This window comes from Triplophysa dalaica, chromosome 17 (genome assembly GCF_015846415.1).
Source record: "Triplophysa dalaica isolate WHDGS20190420 chromosome 17, ASM1584641v1, whole genome shotgun sequence".
Lineage (NCBI taxonomy): Eukaryota > Metazoa > Chordata > Actinopteri > Cypriniformes > Nemacheilidae > Triplophysa > Triplophysa dalaica.
This window is the reverse complement of record NC_079558.1, coordinates 10,310,216-10,335,046: the sequence shown is the minus strand read 5'-3', so window position 1 is coordinate 10,335,046 and position 24,831 is coordinate 10,310,216. Positions and strand designations below refer to the sequence as shown.

The 24,831-nt window shown below is 38.4% G+C and overlaps 3 protein-coding genes across 4 annotated transcripts; 1 reads left to right on the top strand and 2 right to left on the bottom strand.

Moving 5' to 3' along the window:
* Positions 1–323: 323 nt before the first annotated feature.
* ptenb (phosphatase and tensin homolog B) lies at positions 324–12,888 on the bottom strand. Of its 2 annotated transcripts, XM_056771048.1 has the most exons (10): positions 12,152–12,888; positions 7,939–8,023; positions 7,592–7,636; positions 7,297–7,340; positions 6,953–7,191; positions 6,539–6,680; positions 4,603–4,671; positions 4,084–4,250; positions 3,689–3,910; positions 324–3,586 (listed from the first exon to the last, which is right to left on the bottom strand). In XM_056771048.1, exons 1-10 carry the CDS (start codon positions 12,228–12,230, stop codon positions 3,410–3,412), a joined length of 1,269 nt encoding a protein of 422 aa, XP_056627026.1. In that variant the 5' UTR covers positions 12,231–12,888; the 3' UTR covers positions 324–3,409. The 2 variants fall into 2 exon arrangements, with proteins under 2 accessions (XP_056627026.1, XP_056627027.1); XM_056771049.1 differs by lacking the exon at positions 4,603–4,671 and having other exon boundaries at positions 12,152–12,887.
* Positions 12,889–14,010: 1,122 nt separating this feature from the next.
* Positions 14,011–18,224, top strand: atad1b (ATPase family AAA domain containing 1b). The gene is made up of 10 exons (XM_056771688.1): positions 14,011–14,153; positions 14,602–14,789; positions 14,884–14,982; positions 15,096–15,216; positions 15,306–15,506; positions 15,584–15,690; positions 15,778–15,867; positions 15,959–16,009; positions 16,739–16,866; positions 17,078–18,224. The coding sequence occupies exons 2-10, from the start codon at positions 14,616–14,618 to the stop codon at positions 17,196–17,198; spliced, it is 1,092 nt and encodes a 363-aa protein (XP_056627666.1). The 5' UTR covers positions 14,011–14,153; positions 14,602–14,615; the 3' UTR covers positions 17,199–18,224.
* Positions 18,041–24,799, bottom strand: papss2b (3'-phosphoadenosine 5'-phosphosulfate synthase 2b). The gene is made up of 12 exons (XM_056771687.1): positions 24,638–24,799; positions 23,045–23,159; positions 22,716–22,951; positions 22,474–22,612; positions 22,013–22,131; positions 21,809–21,922; positions 20,588–20,699; positions 20,261–20,466; positions 20,019–20,154; positions 19,531–19,799; positions 19,103–19,332; positions 18,041–19,005 (listed from the first exon to the last, which is right to left on the bottom strand). The coding sequence occupies exons 1-12, from the start codon at positions 24,662–24,664 to the stop codon at positions 18,864–18,866; spliced, it is 1,845 nt and encodes a 614-aa protein (XP_056627665.1). The 5' UTR covers positions 24,665–24,799; the 3' UTR covers positions 18,041–18,863.
* Positions 24,800–24,831: the final 32 nt, after the last annotated feature.

Genomic DNA, 24,831 nt, shown 5'->3' with positions numbered 1-24,831 from the left:
ACACAAAAGCAGATATTTTGAAGAATGTTGGTAAGCAAACAACACTGGGCCACATTGACTTCCATTGTATGGACACAAAACCACAGATATATTTCTTAAAATACCATAAAGGACTCACATACAGGTTTTGAATGACATGAGGCTGAACTAATGACAGACTTTATTTTTGGGTGAACTATTGCTTTAAGACAAAAATACAGCAGCTTTGATAATCTGCAAATTTTATTGACAAAAATTGAATGTGCAGCCAATCCTTTCTTACCATGGTTGTCATCTATACATTGAGACACCTCCAATTCAGATCTACACACAAAACAACAAACTGACAAGAGAATGAGACTTTATTGGATTTATGTGGAGTTTATAACACTAAGATAAAGGGCAGTTTACACATACAATTACAAACAAACATGTGATGTGTATGAGCAACATGATTACCTGTACAATATTTCATACATGGTTGGTTCGTGTACTCAGTGCATAGGCAATCACACACAGAGCAACTGTTGCACAGCACAATAGTATCTGAACAGGCTTGAAATGGAGTAAGGCTGTTTTCTTAAAGACCCAAAATATACCGAGTTTACATGATGAACTTAAAAAAAACCTCTAGGGGAGAGAATTGTTTCAAATGAAGCCTGACCGAAGTCGAAAGGGCCCCCTGCTGCAGGTCTAGCTGGACGATTTAGTGCACAGTACCACCCCATCCATCCACATGCACGACGTTATGTTCTACAACAGATTTTAAAGCAAGCAATTTTTCTTCAGCTGTAAACAAGAGGCACTTTGTGGCAACCACAGGCATCATAACAACATATTGCACCAATCCGCTAATAGTGACATGAAACATACACTGGCACCTTTAAAGACGTCTTGTTTTTCATTAAAGCTTTTAAGTTAATTTTCGATGCTGCCTGTGAGCTCCACGCGCCCGTGCCACGTAAGGGAGATCCGAGGTTTTGCACGTTAAGGTACTGCGGCTAAATTGTCTAAATTAAACTGGGGTTTTGTGGCAGAAATGGACTGGATGTTATGTGATGTCATACATTAAAGCACCAAACATCTGCAGTTTGCCCACTTTAAGGATGACTGTAACATAACGGAAAACCTGCAGAGGGTCTCGGTCAGAACATGAATGAATACTTTCATAAATAATTGATTCTTTTTTTATCTTTTATGCTTTCTTAAAAAAACATTTCAGTCAATAACATTTGATTCTATGTTGATGCGCAGCGCAAAAATTCATGGACATTTGAATCCATCCTCTGCTCTCGTATGTCTGATTGCTGCGAGCATTTCCATAGAAAAATTAAACTGACAAACTAACAAAAAATTATAAAAAAATACTGTGGACCGCTGACTGAAACCCTGCAAGAACCTGTAACAGTGCACACGTCTAGTACAATATGTTGCTCTCGTATAGTAGCTTTAAATAAAAGTCAGTGCTTGGGCAGAATGGTAGGTATCAAAGCCGTAGAAGAGTAAGCATTGTCAACTTCAAGTAAAGCAAAAGAATACCTCCCGTGGGCCCCGCCTCCACAAAAAAGATCAAGCTTAATTTTGGCATGTTTTCAGTGATCTGAAATGTAAACAAAAAAGAGAATCCTTAAAAGGTTAGTTTTCTTATCCTGGGTTGGTTAGTGTACAATCACATGAAGGAAGGCAGTTTCCTCCTCATGTCTGGGACGCATATTCTTTAAGGAAGGCGAGATGTACAACGTGTGCGGTGGGCTGGTGACGAGTGTGAAGCCTGAATGTTAACAGTACAGGAAAGAGGCAGCTTACTCACTACCCTCAGTGAAGATTCTTGCCCAAGAAACTGAGACGTTTTTGTCTTTTTAGTTAGTTGTCCGACATAATCAGCCAGATGTGCTAAAAAAAAGTTGGCATGCTTAAAAGAAAATCATACATTAAAATATTCTCATATATAGGGTTTTAATATTTCTGAAGCAAGCACAGGACTGTGTAAAATCTGTAGCTGCACTAGCTGGACTAACAGTCCAAACTGGAACGAGGCCTGTTCAAGAAGAGGTACAAAATTATACCATGTCAACTTTAAGCTTGGACATCAGAACGTTGGAGACTATTGGTTACGCACATCGTAGTGCACCTAACAGTTACGACGCATCGCAGCACGTTTGAATGCACCATGAGATTTGCTCCTAAATGACTATGCATTGTCAGTCTGCAGTTTGTAAGCACCATTGCTGGATAAACGGCTGATCCAGATTTCATTAGCTCATGCACCATTAGGCTACAAACAGAGAGCCAGAGCTCTGATGTCCGACAGCTTGGAGAAGATTGTGAATGCTGTCGAACCAGAACTTGCATCCAAGGTTGATACATTCAGAAGGGCTTCTCATGCAATGAGCCGTAACTTTGCCCAAGTTTGCATGACTTACAGAAGAGCTAACGCATTCACTTCTAGCAGATTTGGAGATGTTTGCCGCTGTAGTGACCTGGGGCCATCGTAGCCCTAGCACAAGTTTGACTCAACATGTTAAAGAACAGTCTGAAGCTATTTTAAGCTCAGATCATAAACCGTTACGAACTGAAAATGAAACATGTGCCAGTTGAAAATGGGGAACTTGCGAGTTATAGAATGAAGTGCAGTTTAAAGACCGTTTACAGATTAAAATCTCATGGTGGGATGGCAAGGACTTCCTCACGTTTTAAATGACTTTTAGAAACCTTTTAGAAAACATTGTATAGCGTTTATTTGACAATATGGATTCCAATAACATGCACACCTTCTTGGATGAGCTATAGTGTTAACATTATTGCAACACTGGTCTCCCTGTTGTTTGTGTAGATTTGCATTAAAAAGAAAGGAAAAGGATAATACACGGTGGTGCTATTTGCAGTGTTTTCTGCCAAAATGTCATGTAGCTCTGAAAAACCATTACCACCACAGCTGCAGTAGTAATAATGATGAATCCAGAGCGAAAAATGGTTTCCACTGAACAACAGAACCCAAATGACACATGCCGGCGTTCCAACAGCATAAGAGCTTCACAGTAGGTAGGAAAGAAGCGTAAAATGATGAAGGTTTAAGCACTGGCCTTAATTTCAACAGGTGACGGAGCAGCACATTTAGATCTCCACTGGATTCTCCCACAAACCATCTCCCATCCTAAATGGGTTTCCTTTTTCCTTACGGCATGAAAATGTATTTACATAACATCTACTGTCACATTTGTATCCACAGAACATCAGTGTTGATACTTCATGGAGAAGGGTAAACTTAAAAAAAAAATTGGTCAGCATTTATGTCCCTAAAAACTGGTGGCGTTTTAACGTGACGTGTCCTACTTCTGTTTGGAAAAAAATGTACTTGCTTTCAGTTCATATTCAAGTTTTCTCCTTTAAACAATTCTATTAGGTTTGTATTTCTTCCCATAAAAATATTTCAAACTTTTGTAATCTGCTCATCGTCAAACTGTTCATTTTCTGGGTCCGAGTCCGTCGTGTCAGAATATCTATAATGGTCCGGTTCATTATCGCTAACATCCGGGGTTACAGATGTGTAAGTGCTGGACTCAGAGTTGGATGGCTCCTCCACTGGTTTTGTGAAGTAAAGTTTCACCTAGAGAAAATGGAAGACCACACATTTATCACAGATTATGAATCTACAGATTCAACATTAAATGAGGCTATCCCACTGATTTTGTAGCAGCACTTAACACACCTTGAAGTTTGGAGAGAAGTATCTGTTGGCTTTATCCTTATTCGCCTTATCCAAGTCATTCTTGGTTAAGGTCAGGATTTGATAATCCTTTTTATTCTCTCCTCGTTCTGTGGTCTGGATCCCTTCCAGTTCCTTCACTAAACCTCCGTTTTCCACCTTCTCTGAGCTCTCCTCTGGTCCAGGGATGAAGAAGGTGTTCACCCAAAAGTGAAACATCTTGTCCTGATTGAGCAAACGTGAAAAAAAGTGAAATGCACGTACACAAAAACTGCATCTCCTAACCAGGCCAATGCAACTATTTCAGTGACAAGCAATTTTTGGGTCTGATGCATCAAAATACACCAAGCCAAGAGAAATAATCGGCAAGTGTCCTTGAGCTATTTGAGATTACGTACCTTTTTCAGCATCTTGTTCTGCTTGTGGAAGAACTCCACCTTGATATCTCCACACACCGGAAGCGGCTGAGGAAACTCAAAGAACATGTTTTTCTCCTCTCTCTTGGTGTGTGTCGGGTTGGAAGTGTGGATCTTCACCTTCAGCTGGTACACCACAAACTGAGGATCTGTTAGAAAGAGCACTGCAACTGTCATTCCAGCTATGCGTGTAAGGATTCTCAGTTACAGAGACAAAAAGGTGAGGCAATTCATATTAGAAATTTGAAAGAAGCATAGAGGAAATAGCAAACAGCTGCTGACAGTAATTATACAAGAAAATACAAATTAATAGTGGAATTTTAAGGGCCCTATTCTTCGAACATCTGACCAAGACCACGCTTCCCATACGCTTTGTTTTGGGCTTTACAAAAGACCACCCGAGAGTGGCTTCTGAATGGCAAGAACATTTTATACAGCAACACGCCTAGACTAACAAAACTGAAAAAAAAAGACAAACATTTTAGAAAAAGCTGATGTTACCCCAATGCCAATTGGTTTTTCTGAACCCATGTGGAATCTGCTCGCTCTTGCTTTTTACAGCAGTATCCCCTTGGAGAAAAAGAAGGAGATTAAAAACTGTCTGGCAGTCTGGTCAGAGTAAGAGAAAGGGCACTATGAAGAGGAAGAGAAATGTTTCAACAGCGCAGAACACAATACACACACACATTAAGTCTTAAGCGAGACTGTATTAGGTGAGCCTGTCAAAGACAGGAAAGTCACATATTAGGGAATAGAGATAAAGAGGCTGAATGAACAAATGAATGATCTGGTTCTCTAGCTGTATCCATGTAGTCCTTATGTCTGGAGCTATTTGAGCAAGCGTCTTGAATAGGGATGCACCGATCCGATACTCTGGATCGGAATTGGGGCCGATCCGGATGTTTTTTGCTGGATCGGGTATTGGACTGACGGGTTCTCTTCAGTCCGATCCGTTGCGATACCCGTGGAAGTTACTCTAAAGCTTCATAAGGGACTATCTATCAGGAAATTACCATAAACGTTGTCATGCACTGTATTCGATGTCATGTATTTTGATAGCTTTATGCGAGGAATAAACCAATATAGCATAATTAAAAAACTCTGACCTCCGCTGGTGCGGTCATCTGTCAATCTCAATCCAGCATGCGTGTGTCCGGGAACAGTCAGGACGTTAATCGTTCCAAAGTTTTCAATATACTTCATAATCACTAGATAATAGACTGGGGTTTTGTTTAAAATGCATTTTGCCGGAGACTGTACTCGCTGAGTGTAACGTTATTAGATTCAAGCACTGGAACCGGTCTATGTTATGCGTCATTCATACATAACTTTTAACTATGGGATGGATTCAATGTTCTATGATTTAAACACATAACATATCTCTTCCCTTTGTGTTATAACTGTTTTGAACTTGGGAAGCAAAGATCCCCGCGTGAGTGAAGCGGGTGCATTAAGCGCATCATTCTGCGTCCAATGCGCATGACTTTAAATAACGTAGAAGCAAATGTATTAAGCGCATCATTTTGTGTCCAGGATGTGCATGAGCGAGTTTGGAGACTTTTATATTGTGATAGCTTTGTGCAATAAACAGAGATTTATTTGTTAAACATTTTGTAAGTATCTGTGCTTAATGAGACCACATTTTTGTTTTGTATGTATTTTTAAGTTAAATAAAGCACTAAATAACATTTAAAAAAAATCATACTTTTAAGTAAAAATACTTAAGTGAAGGAAAATGGTAGATTTTAATGTACTCATGGATTTAAAGTAAAAAAAAATAAAAAAAATGTATGGACTGTAGTGGAGTAAATATGCTGTGCTTCATACTGTAGGAAAGTATTTTTTGTCCAAAGTTCTCTGATAAAGTACATATATTTTAAAATGTACTTGAAAGTAAACATTCTTAACTATCCACCTCTGGCAATAAAAGTTAAAATATGCAAGTCTACTTTGATCATGAAAAACAGTGCTAGTATCGGATCAGAATCGGTATCGGCCGATACACAGAATTCAGGTATCGGATCGGAAAGGAAAAAGCAGGATCGGTGCATCCCTAGTCTTGAACCCTGAAGACCTCGTACAGCAGGCTCAGTCAGCATCACCATTAACATGTTCAGAATAGGGCCCAGAGTAGGTATTCAGGAGTCACATACAAAGAAACAAGGATGCAATGCAAATAATCCACATAGAGCTTCACAGCAATGTAATTAGCAGTCTACACATTCACAAAACCAGACTCTACCCCCCCCCCAAAACCGCATCACAAACTGTCACGGAAGACGCACCTGAGATGCATGCTAATACCAGGTGTAACCAGCAATCTGTCTCACCTGACCACTTGTGAACAGACCACCAGAGATGGATGGTAATACCAGGTGTAAACAGAACCCAGACCCAAACATTAAGAGAGAGAGATAGAGAGGAATAGAAAACTTACTGCAGGTTCCTACACTGAACATAGGCACAGTCTCAATCACCATCTTGTGAAAGAGCAAGGCAACGGGTTTGTACTCCAACTTATTTCTCAGAAGGTAGCTGTAGTAGTACACATATCGCCTCTGACTGGGAATAGTCACTCCCTGTGAAACAGCAAACATGGACCATTAAAATAAAGATCTCCTATGGTGTTTGATAAACACGTTGTAGCAATTTAAACCCATTTGAAGCACGCTACTAGGTCACAATAAAACATAAAATATATTTAATACTATAATATTTCAACCATACCAATGCAACAGCATAAAAGTTTTTTGCAAGGCAGAATTTCATGATTGATTACAAAAGCAATTCGACACTATAACAAAAAGTAATTCTATCAGATTAAATTAACCAACAGAGAAATCCCCAATACCTTCTTATCTCTGGTCCTTACTTCACCGTAGAAATCCAGAGCTTCTTGGGCTTTTTTGAATTTGCCTCGGTGTAACAAGTACGCACAAATCATGACACCCGTACGTCCCTTTCCAGCTTTACAATGAATGGCAGCCACGTGATTGTCGTTTTCACCGAGCCACTTATCCAAATCTTCACAAAAAGGTTTGATAAGCTCTAGCTGGGGAGGATTGTGGTCCTCGAAAGGATACTGTGCAACTGCAGGGGACAAATTTAAAGGACCGTTGACACACCTTTAACATTACCAGACACAAACTGACATCATGATTCGGAGATCTCATATCTGCAATTCATGCATCTTACCTCTGCAATTAAATTTGGCAGCGTCATAATTTCTTTCCGCACATCTAAAAATAAAAAGGTGGTAAATGAGTGCTTCAACGTAACGTTTCAAGGTTCAATGTAACGCTTTTCTACTGTAGAACTTTGCATAACTCCCATTCTCAACAGAACAATGCAATACATTCAAAATCATTTAATGATTTTTTTTATATCTTGATTTGAACATGATTGCGGCGTTTGTGTTACGCAACAGCAAAAAAAACGTTACAAATGTCAGCAGATACCAGAAAACTGAAGTAATTGAAAATAAACTTACAGATTATATATCTTGTAATAATTTTTATGCTTCGAATCGAGGAACCTGTAGAAAGAAAACAATGATATCAACAATGTCAACGTTGGTTAAATTGTACAAACAGCAGCACCCAACACTACTCTCTTTGTCTGGTTGTTCACAATCACTAATCTTTACAATTCCAGGGAATTACAGCATGAAGCCTTAGAGATAATGTCACTGGGCAACTGGGACAGGCTTAAGTCCAACATGTTTGCAAAGATCAAAGCAGTTGCGCCTTTCTTTGGAGAACTAAAATATTGTTAAAATTTTAGACTTGGAAAGATTAAAGCTTTGCTGTCCATTACATATCAGAATGAAATACTTACCGCACTACATCGTCTATGTTGTTTCTGTAGACACCCTCGAGTCTCTCAGCAGGAAACCCCATAGCAATTATATTAGGATAAATATCTAAACAAACCGGTCAAGGAAATCTAGAGATGCAAAAAGTATACTTTCTAGCAAAAAGTATAAGGGTTTAAAAAGCAACAACAAAAATGTACAACTATCTGAACCAACATAAAAGATAAACAAAATATAATCTTGTGTTATGATTTACAAATCCTTGCTCCAAAACCTGTAAAAAATACATTGTCAAACACAAACGAAGAACACTTTTGATACATGAGAAAGAGTTGCTACAGTATTTAGAGTCATCATTTTAACTCAGGGGCCTTCAGTATATACAAACCACAGTGTTCACTAGAAATAATCTGCTCTAACTATCAAATAAAATAAAGGATCACTTTTATCATGACACATACAGGAACCAACCGTTTGCACTTGTGCCATTTTTGTAAAAATAATTAATTCTGTAGTTAATTTGAGACTGAGAGCCTTGTTATTCATCACACAAAGCTATCAGAAGACTTTGGACTTGTTGCATGAGTATTATGGACCATTTTAGTAATCCTTTTTTACGACTTTGCCATTTGAAATATGACAGTTCCTGTCGCCATTCATTTTCATCCACAAAAATGTTCCTTTGTGTTCAAGAGACCCTTAAAATAGGTTTACCATAAGAATGAGAAACTATTAAGACCCAATTTTAGATTACATATCTTGGGAACTCATATTTATGAACCGATAAGTATTGCAAAATATTAAGGTGAGGGTGGGACACAATGCAAAGCACTACGATTAAGCAACACAAATAATGCTGGTTCAGTACCAAACCCCAGCATTTCCACTAAAGCAGCATTTTACTCTTAGTTGTGCAATGAGAGCTCAGATAACAGGATACTGGGTAATATAGAACAGATGGTCCTCGCCGTAAGAGACCAATGCATAGACCTCTAACCCAGAGGGCCACACAGGGGCACTAAATAAATCACACTGTGCCTCAGCCCAGCCTGGAATCACTTTCCTTCCTCACCTTTCTATAGCGAACGCATGAGAGTGCATCACTGCTTTAGCCTGACCTACACATGCCGATCTGTATTATCAAACACAATAACATCATCCTAGCTTTAGCAAACATACTACTAAGTTCAGAATTGATGGACAGACACAAGACAGAATTTGAAGCTTTTTTAGCATCTGCTCTGATGTGTGCGAATAAATAACTCTGTGGAATAGATTTAAATATGTAAAATGTATTCAATCACGGTTGATCCAATTCTGTGGAAATCTGTGTCGATCTGAATAAACAAACCTTTGACTCATTCCTCCGTTACAAGATTTTTCTAGTAATAACCTAAACTTCAAACGGAGCTCAAACACAGCATGACTGGAACAAAGAAATTAAGCACCTTGCCTGGATGATGGTTATCAAGTAACATATTCCTGTATTTATGATTGGTGGACTGGTGTAGACAGAGGTTCACATGGCAAACCTGCCAAACTGTTAAGGGCATAGTTCACCCAAAATGTTTTATTCGGTCATCATTTACTCACCATTGAGTTTTCCAAATATGTATTAATTTCTTTGTTTTGATGAACACAGCGACAGATATTTGGAAGAATCCTTATAACCAAACAGATTTGAACCCCATTCATTTTCTGTTGAACACAAAAGACGACATTTTGAAGAATGTAGGAGAGCAAAGAGTTCTGGGGCACTTTTGACTACCATTGTATTTTTTCCAAGTCAATGGGGAAAAAATATGTTTGGTTATAAGCATTCTTCCCAATATCTTTCTCTGTGTTCATCAGAACAAAGAAATGTATACTCATTTGGAGCAAATCAAAGGTGAGTAAATGATGACAGAATTTTCATACTTGGGTGAAGTGTCCCTTTAACAATTCTGCCACAAAAAAAAAACACTGACAGCTATTCTCATAAGCTGTACACAGGTCTTCCAATTACATCATCTGATAAAGCTGTGATCCGAAAACAGTGCCACACTACCAACACAATGAATCCTGGTTAAGTGAATGTTTCAAGTCGATACATATGACAGTGGCTCCTCTTGTCATCTGTTCGAGTTGTTTACAGTTCAAACGCTGGTTAACAGATAAAACGTCTTTTGTTAAGAATCCAGATTTTTGATCTCAGCCAGAGTACTTCAATTTCAGAGGTCATAAAGAATGCTTTGATCAAGCCTAGAAACGCTATACAGAAAACCATATACTTTCAACACATCCTAACAAATAATTTGGTAATGCAATGCAGATCTTTTCATACAATAATTATCAATAAATAATGTGAAACTCATGCATAATGTTATCCAAATCACAGACTTCTTTAGTTATAGTGACTAAAGCTGTAACAGATATGATAGATATCACTTAATGCAGTGAATAACCAGCTACAAAACAGATGCCGGTATACTAATTGGTCACTCTTTGTTATTTTGTGGCGTACTTTGCATAGAAATTGTAACTACAGTCTGCGGTGACCATGAAGCATTTTTTTTAACCTGCAAAAGATAATCCTTTGTTCTAATCTTACCTGCATTGTTTATAAACGTAACATCTATAAACGGTTATAAAAAAAATCTGTCTCTGAGTCTAGTAAACATACTTATACCCATGTATGCTATCAGGCAAGTTGTATTTAATAAGTGAACAATTTCTGTCGCTAACCAATTCCCTGGTGTTATCTGCACCGTAAAAAAACAATGATGTCAGAAGAATGACATCACTATATGTAGGTATTGTATACATAGATATCTTCTCTGTGCAAGGATTCCTGCACACCACTTTATCATCCAACAGCATGCATTTATGATGCGATGAGGGCATAGCATGATGCAATCACTTCGAATGTGTCAATTTATTGAGCCCACACACCATCTCAGCATGCATGAGAAAATCAATGCCTGGCCGTGTGCAATCCATTCATTCATATGCAACTCCTATAATAAACGATTCTTAAAACAAAAAGTACAAATCCGTTCGAATGTACTGCTTTGACCTTGATGCTGATTTGTAAATTAAGATTTACTTGGCTTTTGTTATACTGCCTTTTTAGAGAAATAACAGCACCTAGTCAGTGATTTTATCATGTTCTCTATCTGTCCTTTCAGTCTTGTTTCTTGTAAATTTAAAATCCTTCTTATTTGAGGTTTGTTGTAAACCTGACTTAATTTATATTGTAAGGTTATGTTGAATGACTGTCGATAGCGCCAATAGAGTTTCTTTGACTATACTGAATCCTGTAATTTAAACAGCAAGCCGTCAGGGACGTTTAGATCATGATATACGCTTGTTCTACAACACACCTGACCAGTCGTCATCCAAAAAAAAAAGATATATTTTGACGTATTAAAAATAACGTTGACATATGGCTCATATACTGAGCAAGGATAAATGACGTTCTAACGGCCACCTAAAGGATCCAACAGAGAGATCCTGTAACATTACTGTATGGCTCCATGGGTCACAAAAAAGACATGTATTACTGTATTTATTTTTGTTTGCAAGAGGATTTAATTTGCTACATGCCAAGTTGAGATCCATTTTCTGCAGCTAGATGCAACGGCTCTTTGTGTGACACTGCCAGTGCATTTCATCTAATCCATCGAATATAGGCCAGTGATGGATCTTTTGTTTAAAACCCCCGAACTGCGTTTTTCGTGCGAGGAGCCTTGAAATGAATGTCTAGGATTACAGATTAGCCCTCAATCGATATATCAGATTACATAAGAATAGAAAATGACATTTTTTCAACCTTGCCGACCCTGCTGGTTAGCACAGACTTATGGACGAAATGGATGGATGTTGAGTTGCAAACGAGCCTGGGACGGGACAAATCCAATGACTGCGCGTGCCCTGTGTTGATTTTCTGTCTGCTTGGTAACATGGTCAAATTGACAACTGACATGAAATTAAACAGTGAAGACGTTGACTTGACCCGACTAACGTTACAGAAAGCAATCGATCTAGATTCTAGATCAAGTCAAGCTCCAGTCGGTGACTAAGAGGCAGAGGCAATAGTTTCTGTAAAAACACAAATCTAATTTAAAATGAATAAACGCGGTTATACAGCAAAGATGCGTTAGTTCGGAACAAAACTCAAGCTATTTACCTTCATTGCAGACACGGAATTCGACACAACAAATAAAACAGGAACATTTGATTGATCAGAAAGGATACAGGTCAAGTCCAAGTCGAAGCCATCTGCCTGGTATCTCCTTTTGTTGCGGCTGACAAATTCCTTTATGATCCCAGCCATGGCTGTGACAGGAGTCTTTAACGTATTTAGTGTGAGAGAGGGTATTGTTGCTTTTTGCGCGGTAGGTCGTCCGGTCTGCTCGTTTTGCAGTCCTTTGCTAGCTCACCTGATAACGTTAACTAGAATTGAGTGTGCGCTCTCATCAAGGGCCTCGCTCCAAACCACCACAGGCCCGGCTTCCAAAATGCCCTCCTCTGCTCAGACGAGCCCCGGGTGAAGATACAAGTAACTCCACACGTCACGAAATGCGATATTTCTAATTCACGGCAAGTCTCTGGTCTCACCGTGGCCGCCGTGATGGAGAGAAAAGCCGGAGAGACAATCCTCTCCGGGCGCTTGCACTTCAAGAAGGGTTTGACAGAGCCCAGCTCGCGCTCAACTCGCGCTCCGTCTGTAAGGTTCTCCGACTAACGTTAGCCGCTAGCTTCCGCGGCTAGCTCGTCTACACATCCTTAAAAATATAAAAGCCATCGAAAATTTCAACCGTCAAGCGATGCTCGGTTTCCAACACATTAAATGAAAAGTGACAGCCTCCACCAAGAAAGGTAAAAACTCGTTATTTAAATGTCGCGTAGGAGCAATTCCGTACGCTCTTCAGTCATGTCCACTTCCTCCGCTTCTCCTCTCCCCTGTTAAACTCTCAAGCTTCCATCATGGCTTCCCGTTGAAAAAAGGTGACGTTCGTGTAACATATCCTTCCGCTGTTCCAAATAGTTCCACGAATGCATTATTTTACGAACATAACCTAGCATTTTGGAATTGTAATTCCAGACCATAACGAGAAATAAAATCACATACTGTATTCTTATTACCTCAAACTAATAAATGTATGTACCATTTCCTTTTTGTTTCGGCAAGCGGAGGAACATGGTCAGAGCACACACGGACTACTTTTTGTTCCAGGGTCACGTGTCTACAGAATGAAGGAAGTTTCTAATATTTTATATCAGATTTCAAGCAATGTCGATATTACGTAATCCTCGGTTGCTTTCAGAGAAATTGTAGTTGGTTTTACACAACCTGAAGAGAGAATGATAACCGCGAATATATATTTTCTACTGCATTAAATGAATACTTCGAGAAAGCAAAGTAAACCTCTTACCAATGCGTCTCGACTATCCTGCAATAGAAGGCAGGAAACTACTAAAATGCTTACACAAGCAGAAAAGTTAGTGCATGAAGACACAAATAAATCATTTAACAATTATAATTGAACAAATAGGATATATATTCGATATACGTTAGAGATGAGCTAAATCACTATGTATTATGCACTGTAAGGAACTTCTAACGACAAATTGTGTTCTTTATCATTTACTCGGATGTGCATTTTGCCCCCAAGGGCAGAACGAAGGTAGAACGTTCTAGCCGCATTTCAGACGGAACATCTTTATTGTACAGCGCCATCTGCCAGAATAATCGGGACTATACACACTAGATGCGAACTGCATCTTTTACACATTTCCCCGTAAAGGTTTTCGCTGGCTGTATAGTTTTTTATTTCAAATTAAAGTTTAATGAACAATAAATGTAGCTAAAATCGACGACCTTTGCTGTTGCCGGCAGACTTTTCTAAATGGAGTCACAATAAAAAAGTGGGTAAATAGGTACATTTCGCATGTTATTTCATTTGTGACATATGTATATCATATGGTAAACGATTTTTATATTATCTTTATTGGCATATCCTTCCATTCAGTGATGGTGCAGTCAGTATAGCCTCTCTTCAGTCTTTTCTGTTGTATTTCCGGTCCAGTGGAGGGCAGTAGTGTGCAGAGTGCGACACTTCACTGGAGACGAGAAAGAAATTGCGGAGGTGAGTGTGTCATGCAAGTCTGATCGCTTGAAGTAAATGAGGCAACTGATTAAAATTAACTGCATTTTAAACATCACTTCCAAGTCTCTATAATAACGACACTTTTGGTAAGTACCCTGTTTGATATTGAGTCTCTCTTTTGCTGTTTTGTATGCGATAATGCATTTAGACCAAGAAGGTCATAGCCAAGTAAGCAAGCAACCTCCCAGTTTAGCAACATCAGCGCTCTCCAGTGAAAATGAAAGAAAACTACGCCGGGTACTTTACCTGATTTTTAGCATTTCAGCGAGGTGGCCGAAAACTACAGCAAACGGCAGCTGTCCGGATAGTCCATCCGGCCAGCTAAGCAGTAATGTTACCTGCTGAGTTTTATAAGGAATAATCTAATGTGCTGCTTCAGCTGGACTTGGCCATACTCCTTAAGTCCTCTGTCTCTAGTATCTGATCTGAATAATTTATTTGATTGTAAACCTGGTTTCTGTAAAGATCTGTTATAACCCATAGATTTACGACCCATGGTTATTAATTTGTTTTGTTTCTTTTTTCTTTCTATAGTTGAATGTGAGAGGATGGTATTGAAAGAGATTCCAGCTGACAATATCACCCGCCCTTTGGGCAGGAATGAGGTTATAGGTTTACTCTTCCGCCTTACGATATTTGGTGCCGTCACCTATTTTACAATAAAGTGGATGGTGGATGCTATTGATCCAACAAGAAAACAAAAGGTTGAGGCACAGAAACAGGTATGCCATATACATGTAGTTAAGAAAGCTAAGCATTAGGTTTTCCGAAACATGGCATCAGATATAAAAACCTGGTTTTGTTGCACTTTCACAGGCAGAGAAACTAATGCGACAGATAGGAGTGCAGAATGTCAAGCTTTCTGAATATGAGATGAGCATCGCAGCTCATCTTGTGGATCCATTGACCATGCATGTGAGTAATTTAGTCTCCATCTGGCAACTTGTTGTTATTTACCTGTATTTTCTATCATAGTATATAACTTTTCTATTTGCAAGTTATATAAAATCATTCACGTCCACCCACAGATTTCATGGCGTGATATCGCTGGCTTGGATGAAATTATAACTGAACTGAAAGACACAGTTATACTTCCAGTTCAGAAGAGGTATTTGTTTGAAGGATCCAGACTTCTTCAACCACCTAAAGGTAAGAAGTGGAAATGATTCCACAAAGTGTCTGTTATCTTCACTACATACAGTTCATTTTGAGGTGGGTTTCATCTCTTTATTTTTCAGGAGTGTTGCTGTATGGGCCTCCGGGATGTGGGAAAACTCTAATCGCCAAAGCTACTGCCAAAGAGGCTGGATTCCGCTTCATTAACTTACAGCCTTCCACTCTCACTGACAAATGGTATGGAGAATCCCAGAAACTAGCTGCAGCCGTGTTCTCTCTGGCCATCAAACTACAGCCTTCTATTATCTTCATTGACGAGATAGGTAAAGGCAGGCTTTGATTTTTTTTCAGTATTCCGGGTTTCGGAAGTTAAGTGTAATGTCTAATGCACTTGTCTTAGATTCCTTTTTGAGGAGTCGTTCGAGTTCAGATCATGAGGCCACGGCCATGATGAAGGCTCAGTTCATGAGCTTATGGGATGGACTGGAAACTGACTTCAACTGCCAGGTAGAATGAAGCATCTGTTCTTCTTTGATTAGTGAGAGTCCCATCTAGCTGGTATAAACAAGTATTGTGATTGTTTTCCTATTAAAGGTCATAATCATGGGAGCCACCAATCGGCCACAAGATCTTGATTCTGCTATACTGCGAAGAATGCCAACTCGATTCCACATCAATCAACCAGTAAGATTTATGTGATATTACATACATTTTTGTAGTTCTTATGTGAAACTGTGCAGAGCTTCTTATACATTATCATTTGTTATTTATTTAGAGTCTCAAGCAGAGAAGAGATATATTGAAACTGATTCTGGAAAATGAGAAAGTAAGTATGTATTTAAAGAAGTTTTTTTCCATGTCAACTCAACCAGAGGGCCCTGGCTCGAATTTATTTATTTAATTTATTGTTTTTACAAAAGCAAGAGAAACATCATTAGTGATGAAAGGCAAAATATTAAATGCCATAGATGAATAGTTATTAAGTAATCAGTTTGTAGAGGGAGGTAATAAAGACAATTTTCAGAAATTTGGAGCCATTTTAGAAGGGATAAAAATGACATGAGAAATAGGCCAGGATCATAATTTTATTTTTACACCGAGATGAGCATATCTGTTGGTAAAATCTGTTAACTTTAGCAATCCTTGATGCATTTTATGCAAATGGTTACGTCTCAGAAAGGAAGAAAGGGCATTTGTTGTGTTCTTTTTATAAAATTTGCATGCCTATAACTCCAGAACTGTTAGAGATACCTTAAACTGTAATAAACATAAAAAATGTGAATCAAATGAAGGGAGATTAATACTTTTGCAAGGCACTGTACCTCCGTGTACAAATTAATTGATTACTTAATGACCATACATTTGTTGCATTTAATATCTAGGCTTTCATCACTATCGATGTTGCTCTTGCTTCTGTAAAAAAAAAATTCACACCGGGCAGATATTCAAAATTTGGTTGATTTGACACGGAAGGACCAGTGTACTGACATCTCACAGACCTTCAGGTTGTTAAACGTTACAAGTGCCTAAAGAGTAATTTTTTTATTATATAAAGGTGGAGTCCGCTGTGGACCTTAGTGAAGTTGCAAAAAATACTGAAGGGTTTTCAGGAAGTGACCTCAAGGAGACGTGCAGAGATGCCGCACTGCTCTGTGTGCGTGACTTTGTACACAATGATGAAAGGTATTTTTTTAAACTAGCTTTTTTCCTACTACTTATGTCTCTTACAGGAATAAAGAACATGAAGCATAATGGTAGCAGAGATAATAATCTAAAAACATAAAATCATTTTTTCCAAACATTTCGAGGCTTTGAAGTGAAGCATATATATTATCTTCTCATTAGGCATTATTACAGTTGTGCCTTGTTAATCTCCCTCTATCCCATATAACAGCGCAGAGGGAGATTGTATCCGTCCTATCTGTCAAGATGACTTGCAAAAGGCGATCCTCAAGATGAAGAAGTCCAGATCCGCAGGAATGCATGAAGCATTTAAGCATGTACCACTGGACTGAATGTGTTGCTGCCGTTTAAAAAAAATACATGAACTTAGACCTAATTTGTTTTTTCTCATCTGTGACATAAGGATGTGTCATGTTTGCAAAAGAGGGAACCCAGGATCTGTAAATGGATTTTTTGCCATTTCTCTGATCATCTCTTCCTGCACGGTCATTTACTTGCTCTGTTGTTTTGCCACCCAGTTGTTTCTCTCTGAATGTGGATTTTGTTGTGGTTTGTTTACTCCTTGAAAGTCATCCATTAATGCGGTTTATGAAGATGAGCAACTGTATAGGAAACTATTCCTAGTTACATGAACATTTAGAATCAAAAAGTGATTTTCTAAGAATATGTAACACAAATACGGCTGATTTGCGAGCACAGATGAACTCAACTGTCAAGTAACACAATTTTAACTCAAGCAACACTCTTCAAAAAAAAAAAATTGGCCTAGGGAGTAAGTCATTTAAGTTGTGTTTACAGTTAAATCTTAAACTTAGTCCAGAACGGAGGGGACATGACGGACATATTGTGTACATATTTATTTGCAAAACATTAAATATGGTTGGACTAAACTAATTGATCTGTATTGAACTGCAAGCTGTTTCATAAGCCTTTGTTTCAGATTTGGAGCCAGTTCCAAGCCACTGCTGTTACTTATCAGTCTGCTATTATTCAGATGGTTTGGTGGTGTGAATTATGTAAGTGAAAGAATGAATGAATGAATGAATTCTAGTTTTTCTTTTTGGCTGTAGTCTGCAACCGGTTACTTCAGTTAAAATGGTCAGATCAGAAGTTAGTATAATATGCAACTTCTCAATGTTTTGTTTACCTTGTAAAAGAACTGAATGGTCATGGGTTTGTCTTAATGGATTTTATTGTAATTACTGCTGAATGCACATTTCACCAAATATGGTATGAAAGTTTAAATCATCAAATTGTACAAAAGGTAGCATTTATTAAATACATTTACTGTAAGATCATATCTTTAGGTTGGTCCCATAAGAAATTGGTAAGGCAATAAATATTCTCCTGTTCCTTCACATTGGATTTGTCAAGCATTTACTGTATATACGCTCAGCACAATTTTTTTTCACATTTACATGTGAAACCAAACAGTAAATGGTTAATTTGGGAATGTTCAAAAATCTAGCATCAAGCCAATTTACATCAATACGTATGAATGTACACTGTAAAAAAGACTAGGGTGTTACTGTGGTCATTATCTCATTGGAGCTCATAATATCTGTTCTTCTTTGTAATTACATCTGTTATTACACAATTGTGTAAAAGTTTTTAAATACAAGATGTTCTCCAGAGCTGTAATTGAATACTGTAAATATTAAGAAATACAAATGATCAAAAACCATCTAGTTGAGGTATTTAGGTTTTGACTGGACACAAGTCTATAATACAGGCAGAAATTCTAATGTAAATGGAATTTTGGATCCCAAGGGGATATTCGGAACAAAAGTACCATATGATACTACTAGGTCATTTCAAAAGATAAATATAGATAAGATGTATCTAAAAATGTAGTACATGAGTCTAATAAAGATGTTATACAGTTTTACCCTGCAGGTTTGTAGTATATATATGCTAATTGTTCTATAAACCTATTTCTATAGCCAAAACCTACATAAATAGATGATATAGATCTTTAGTGTAATTCACACTACTGTTCATTTGTCCTTTTTCAAAGAGCCATAATACTCCGCAAGGACTTTCCATGCTTTGAGAGCCATGAAACCATCTGGGGGGTTCTCATCGTTGCGGGCAAGGCTCCGCATCTTGGTTCCCGAGATGAACTCAAATTCACTGTGTCTATAAAAACAAACAAAAAACACTCACGAGTTGCTTTTTTCACAAAGATTATTAAAATATTATATATATATATATATGAATTAAAATATAATCACACCTTTCCTTGTCGTAGAAGTCCATGGCCTTCTTAACTTTATTGTATGCGGCAACTCTGAAGGGAATGATCTCCAGAGAAGTGAGGCCAGGAGCCATGGTCAACACTTTTCCACCGTGTGTGGGCTCATACAAGTCCTGCTTTGTCTCTGGATGAGGCATACCTGCTGGGTCACGTCCTACGATGTAAAAGTTAGCCCCAGCGATCATACGAGCCCTGCAATGCCACTGTACCTGTAAAGGCATGCAATACTTAATCAAAATCACAAAAGACAGAATATACGATCATCACCAAAGAAAATTGTTCTAAAAAACCCATGAATGATTCTATAGCCTTCGGAGGCCTCTGCTTCCCCTATAAGAACACATTTCCTTTACTAGATGGTCTTTCATTTGCTTCATTCAGTGTAACATGTTAAGCAAGAGTCTGACCTCTGTAGGCCCGGCGTACATCATAGGTGAGGGGAAAATGGCCACAATGGTGTTTGCTGGATCCAGAACCCCTTCCTCCAGCACAGCAGCGTGCTGCTTCATGCGCCAGTCCAGAGGTACATCATCCTCTTTGGTCCAGCCACCCAGAGGATGTAGTAACAGCACGGGTTTCTTATACCCTCGTGCTAGCAGACGTCGCTTTGTGTCTTGCATCAGGAGTGCATGACCGTTGTGAACAGGATTGCGCAGCTGGAAAGCAAAGACTGCATCTGCAGGAAAGGGCCATAAATATATGATGTCTGTTAAAACTAAAATGCTTACACAAAGAACTTGGATTTTTCCAAAAATAACAGGTCAAAACTTGTTTTGTAAGTATAGCACAGTTCATATAGTCAACCTAAACATGCAAATGACCAAAAATACTCATTATGGCGTTATATTAGCTCTTCTCCATGTTTTACGTTATAGCTCAAAACTATTTTTTTTACCTGCTCTCATTTCTTTACACTTCTGTCGTAGCTCTCGCGGAGTGAGACGGTAATGGTCGAGACCATCATTCCACCTAATTCGCTCAAACACCTCCAAATCTCCACCGGCCAGCCAATCACCACTCTCCATTACCATCTACACAAATGAGATAAGATATCATGTGATAATCTTATTGAGTCTAGCATGTAAAACATAAAAATGACGTGTATTAATAAAAGCAGACAGAGAGATGCGCACTCACCTTAATGTAGGGATGTTTGGGGCATGTCGTCCCCCACTGCCTTGCGCATCTCTCTTCCTTGCGGTGCTCATAAAACTCAGGGTTGCGCATGATCGCCACTTTTCGACCTTCGAACTCCAAGGCAAAAGCAGCAGAGCCGTCCAATCTCTCCTTGTCGTCCTTGGATACGGGCAGCACGATGGGCACGGACATATTTATGGTCCCACCTAAACACAGTTATTCCTTAAGCTAAAGCTACTAATTCTGATATTGGATAAATGTATAGAGGACTTCATTCAATGCTGAGAAATTCTGTTATGGTGGCTGGTAGTTTGGAAGTGTCCTTACCATCAAGCAAAGTTCCAAAGTGTAAGACTTGAAGATATTCTCTCTCTCTCATGAAACCTCTCAGTGGAGTCGCCCAACCCTCAGCTATAACCTGCACCCACTGCAAATCCAGCTACAGGACCACAAACAGAGCTTGATGTTAAAGGAAAAGTTCACCCAAAATAATAATAATGTCACCCGAGATGATTCTTCGAAATGATGTCATTTTATCTTCTTATACAGTACTGTGCTCCAAAAAGCACATACATCTATCACCAAAGTAATCCAAATTAATCCTTCGAGTTATATATTTATTTACAGTTTGAATTCATTTATTTACATTCAGTTGTGCTCAAAAGTTTACATACCCCTTGCAGAATCTGGAAAAGGCTGTGAAATAACTTGCTCAGGGCAGGACTAAATTAAAAATAAAACTCTTATTTTTCCAAAAGTTTTTTCTAGATTCTGCAAGGGGTGTGTAAACTTTTGAGCACAACTCTACATTGAGGGAACTTTGGGATATTTGAGCATCTCAAGTTCCATCCAGTGAATATGTTCTGAGGCGAAACAATAGGTGAGAGAAAACATTTATTATATTGTAACCAAAACAAGAACCTTCGTGAACTACATTTAAATAGGTAAAAATGTCAAATTTCATTGGTGCTTGTGTGTCTCGTCCCAAGCCTTCATGTGATATAGTATCTTGTGAAGAGACATTTACATACATTTACATTTAGTCATTTAGCAGATACTTTTATCCAAAGCGACATACAAATGAGGTAAACATGCAATGAGACATGCAATGATATATCAAATTATCCACACGTCACCACATTTGAATTTAGTGGTTATTTTGGTTTTCTTATGATTAAAATTTGTGCTTTTTGGAGGATTTCGAGTCCTGCTTGAGAAGATAAAATGACAGCATTTTGAAATGAAAATGGAGGTAAGGAAGTCATATACATATGAGATGGTATATGGATACGCGAATTCTAAAGAGTTTTCAATATTGCGTAAACTATTACTTAAATGATAAAATAGGACGGAAAAAACCCACTTGGATTTCAACAGTCTGAACAATTGTTATTTTTTTTTAACATTACTGCAGAAATGTAAATTCTGCAGTTGATTTCTGCCTCTTAAAATGAAGTAACCATGAAAAGCTCTCAGTTAACTGAACTGTGATGAAATGTTTGTGGTATAACGTGCAGACGGTTGATTTCCACATAAGTACTGCATTACCTCTGTGATGGTCACAGTGGGGAGTATGTTGGCATCACTCAGTACCAAGTCCAGCTTGTTTTCTGGAACAAAGAGCTCATTCACCTCCTCATTCACACCGTCTGGCACAATACCCTGTAAGAAGAGAGTCATCTTGTCAGAACTGGTCATTTCACAAATTCTGTCTTTCTGGCACAGACGTATAGAAATGAAACACCGGCCCACCTGTTCCTTCAAGAGATCTACTAACTGCTGAATACAGTCATTAACAGTGATCTCTCCTGTTTTCAACACAAGGTCTGAAGATTCGGGTTTCTCATAGTCAGAGTCTATTCCTGTAAAACCTGTGTGATATAAAACACAGAAGTTAACATGTTTCTAGGATTTTCTAGTTTTCAAGATACTCACTTTCAATAATTATAGTTGAAAAATCATAAATTTTAACTGTCTACATGTTTATGTAAATCACATTGCTGCAAATGATTATGACTGCACTGAATCCAACACTCCTTAAAGGAACAGTTCACCCCCACAAAAATATAATTTACTCACTCAATGTGGTGAAACTAACACTGACCCCCATTGACTTCCATTGAATGGACACAAAACCACTTCTTGTGTGTTCCATATATAGTCATACACACTGCTATACAAATTAAGTCCCACTGGTTCCATAAAAAAAGTACCTTTAATTTCTCCAGCACGAGCCTTTTTATAAAGTCCTTTCACATCTCTGCTCTCACAAACCTCCAGCGGGGCATTTATAAACACCTCAAAGAAAGGCAGACCTGCACTCTCATGGATCTTCCTAGCTTCGTTTCGATCCTATTGCGAGAAAGTACGAATGCACACGTAAAACCATCATCTCACATCCAGTTTCAGACGACCTTGGAAAATTCAGAAACATCTGACATCTATGTCATCATACCTTAGTGAATGGCGAAATGAAACTAGTTATGCAAACCAAACCAGCATCCGCAAACAGTTTAGCCACCTCTGCGATACGTCTGACGTTCTCTTCCCTGTCTGCTGCTGTGAAGCCCAAATTCTTATTTAAGCCATGACGAATGTTGTCGCCATCGAGGGAATAGCAAGGAATAGCATGAGAAACCAGATATTCCTCCAAAGCGAATCCAATAGTAGTCTTTCCTGCACCAGACAGTCCTGTAGGACAGCAGCATCATTATAAACTACAATGAATTTACCAAATGTTTTATGTCATTTGCTTATAAAAGACAGACTGCAAGAAATTCTCACCAGTAAGCCAAACAGTGCAGCCACGGAAACCACTTCTGGTCCCGACCACTTGGCCACGCTTACTTCTGCTAACATGGTGAGCCTGGTACACAACATTGGTCGCTCTCTGCAGGTCCTACGAACAAAGGAAAAATGTGTACAAACAAGAAAAATGTGATAAACTGAAAGCAGGAATGCACAGAAGAACAAGTTGTACAATCAGAGCCAAATTCTTATCGGTCAAGGTTAAAATTACAAGAGATTAGGACATAGTACATCAAATTTCAAATAAGTGTTTTCTGGGGACTTCAGGGGAATCACTTCAATGCTTTGACTGTTAAATGTAAAAACTGTAATTCTTTGTTTGAAATAAAGCTTTTAAGTGTCAAACTCTATTTTGAGGAGTTGTGCTGTCTTCAGGGGTAGTTCACCCAAAAACTAAAAATCTGTCATCATTAAAAACCTGTATTGCCTACTTTCTTTTGCAAGACGAAAAAGAAGATATTTTGAAGAATGTTGGCAACAAAAAAAACCTTTTAATAATCAAATTTTCGGTAGTTTTGTTTAACTAATGTCCATAATTGAATCAAAAAAAAAAAAATGTGAAAAAGCTAGTTGGAACAACTTATTTTTCCATTTCCTATGATCTTATGTCATGAAATTATTATTTTTGATAATAATGTTTAGTTGTCTCTACAACATTGTTAAAGTGTAAGTCTCTTTAGATAAAAGCGTCTGCTAAATCCTTAAATGTAATTTCACAGGGACAATAAGTCTGACTCAGAAACATTTTTAATTTCCTGAAAAAGCCTCTCAAAGCCGAATTCGAGAGATGACTTGAAAGGGATGTTACCAAATAACACACAAAACCTCATTTTCTTTGGAATGGTTCAATTTGCACAATTCTCTTCTTGTGTATTATATTTCTGTATATCTGGCCCTGTCATCAGTGTTGAGGAGGGATCAGCTTTTAAGAGAGGACTGCTGAGACAAACACAGCTATTCATACAGGCCCATGGAGAGGTGGCCAGCTGAAGCTGGAACAGTGCCATTCAGCTCTCACACTGCTCCCTTCTCAGCAAACCCAGGCCGTGGACACACAGGAAATCCCAGCTTGGTTTACTTAACCTAGGTTTTTTTATTTGACAAAATAAGAAAATGCTGCCCTCATAAGCAACTTAACTGCATATGGCAATCTTTAATTGCATTTATGTGTATGCACAAATGATCAGAAAACAGATTCAAATAGATAGCAACTGTTTTAAACACCAGACATACGTTGGACGTTGATTCTAGACAAGGTGATGACAAGGGTAAACCTGTATCACACATCCTCCCATCACATAAGCATCGTTGTTTTAAAAAGTTAGCTTTCAAAAACAGAAATCGAGCCACAATTCTATTACTTTCCGATTTACGTCACAGTCGCTGATTTCTTCGGCTTTTGAATGGAAAGCTTGCGCAAACTTCAAAGAAAAGTGCGTGATCTACATGCTCATTCTGACATTGCGTTACTTCTAACAAACGAGTGTTACAATTCGTTAAGCCCAGTGACATTTCGTGGAAACATTTGAAGATAACCAAGCAAGATAATGTCGATCTGCGCAAACGTACCGTTTTCTGCTTTTTCAACCCCGCCATACTGCCGCAAAGCAACTTTTCCAGCGATGTAGTCCTATGGAGATTTACACAGATTGAAAGTTAGTAAAGTTTGTGTTAGTTCAGTTAAACTGGACACGTAGCACTCAGCGTTCTTCCTGAAATCCTCCTCCTCCCCCAGAAATCACGTCACCAATCACGACATCTCT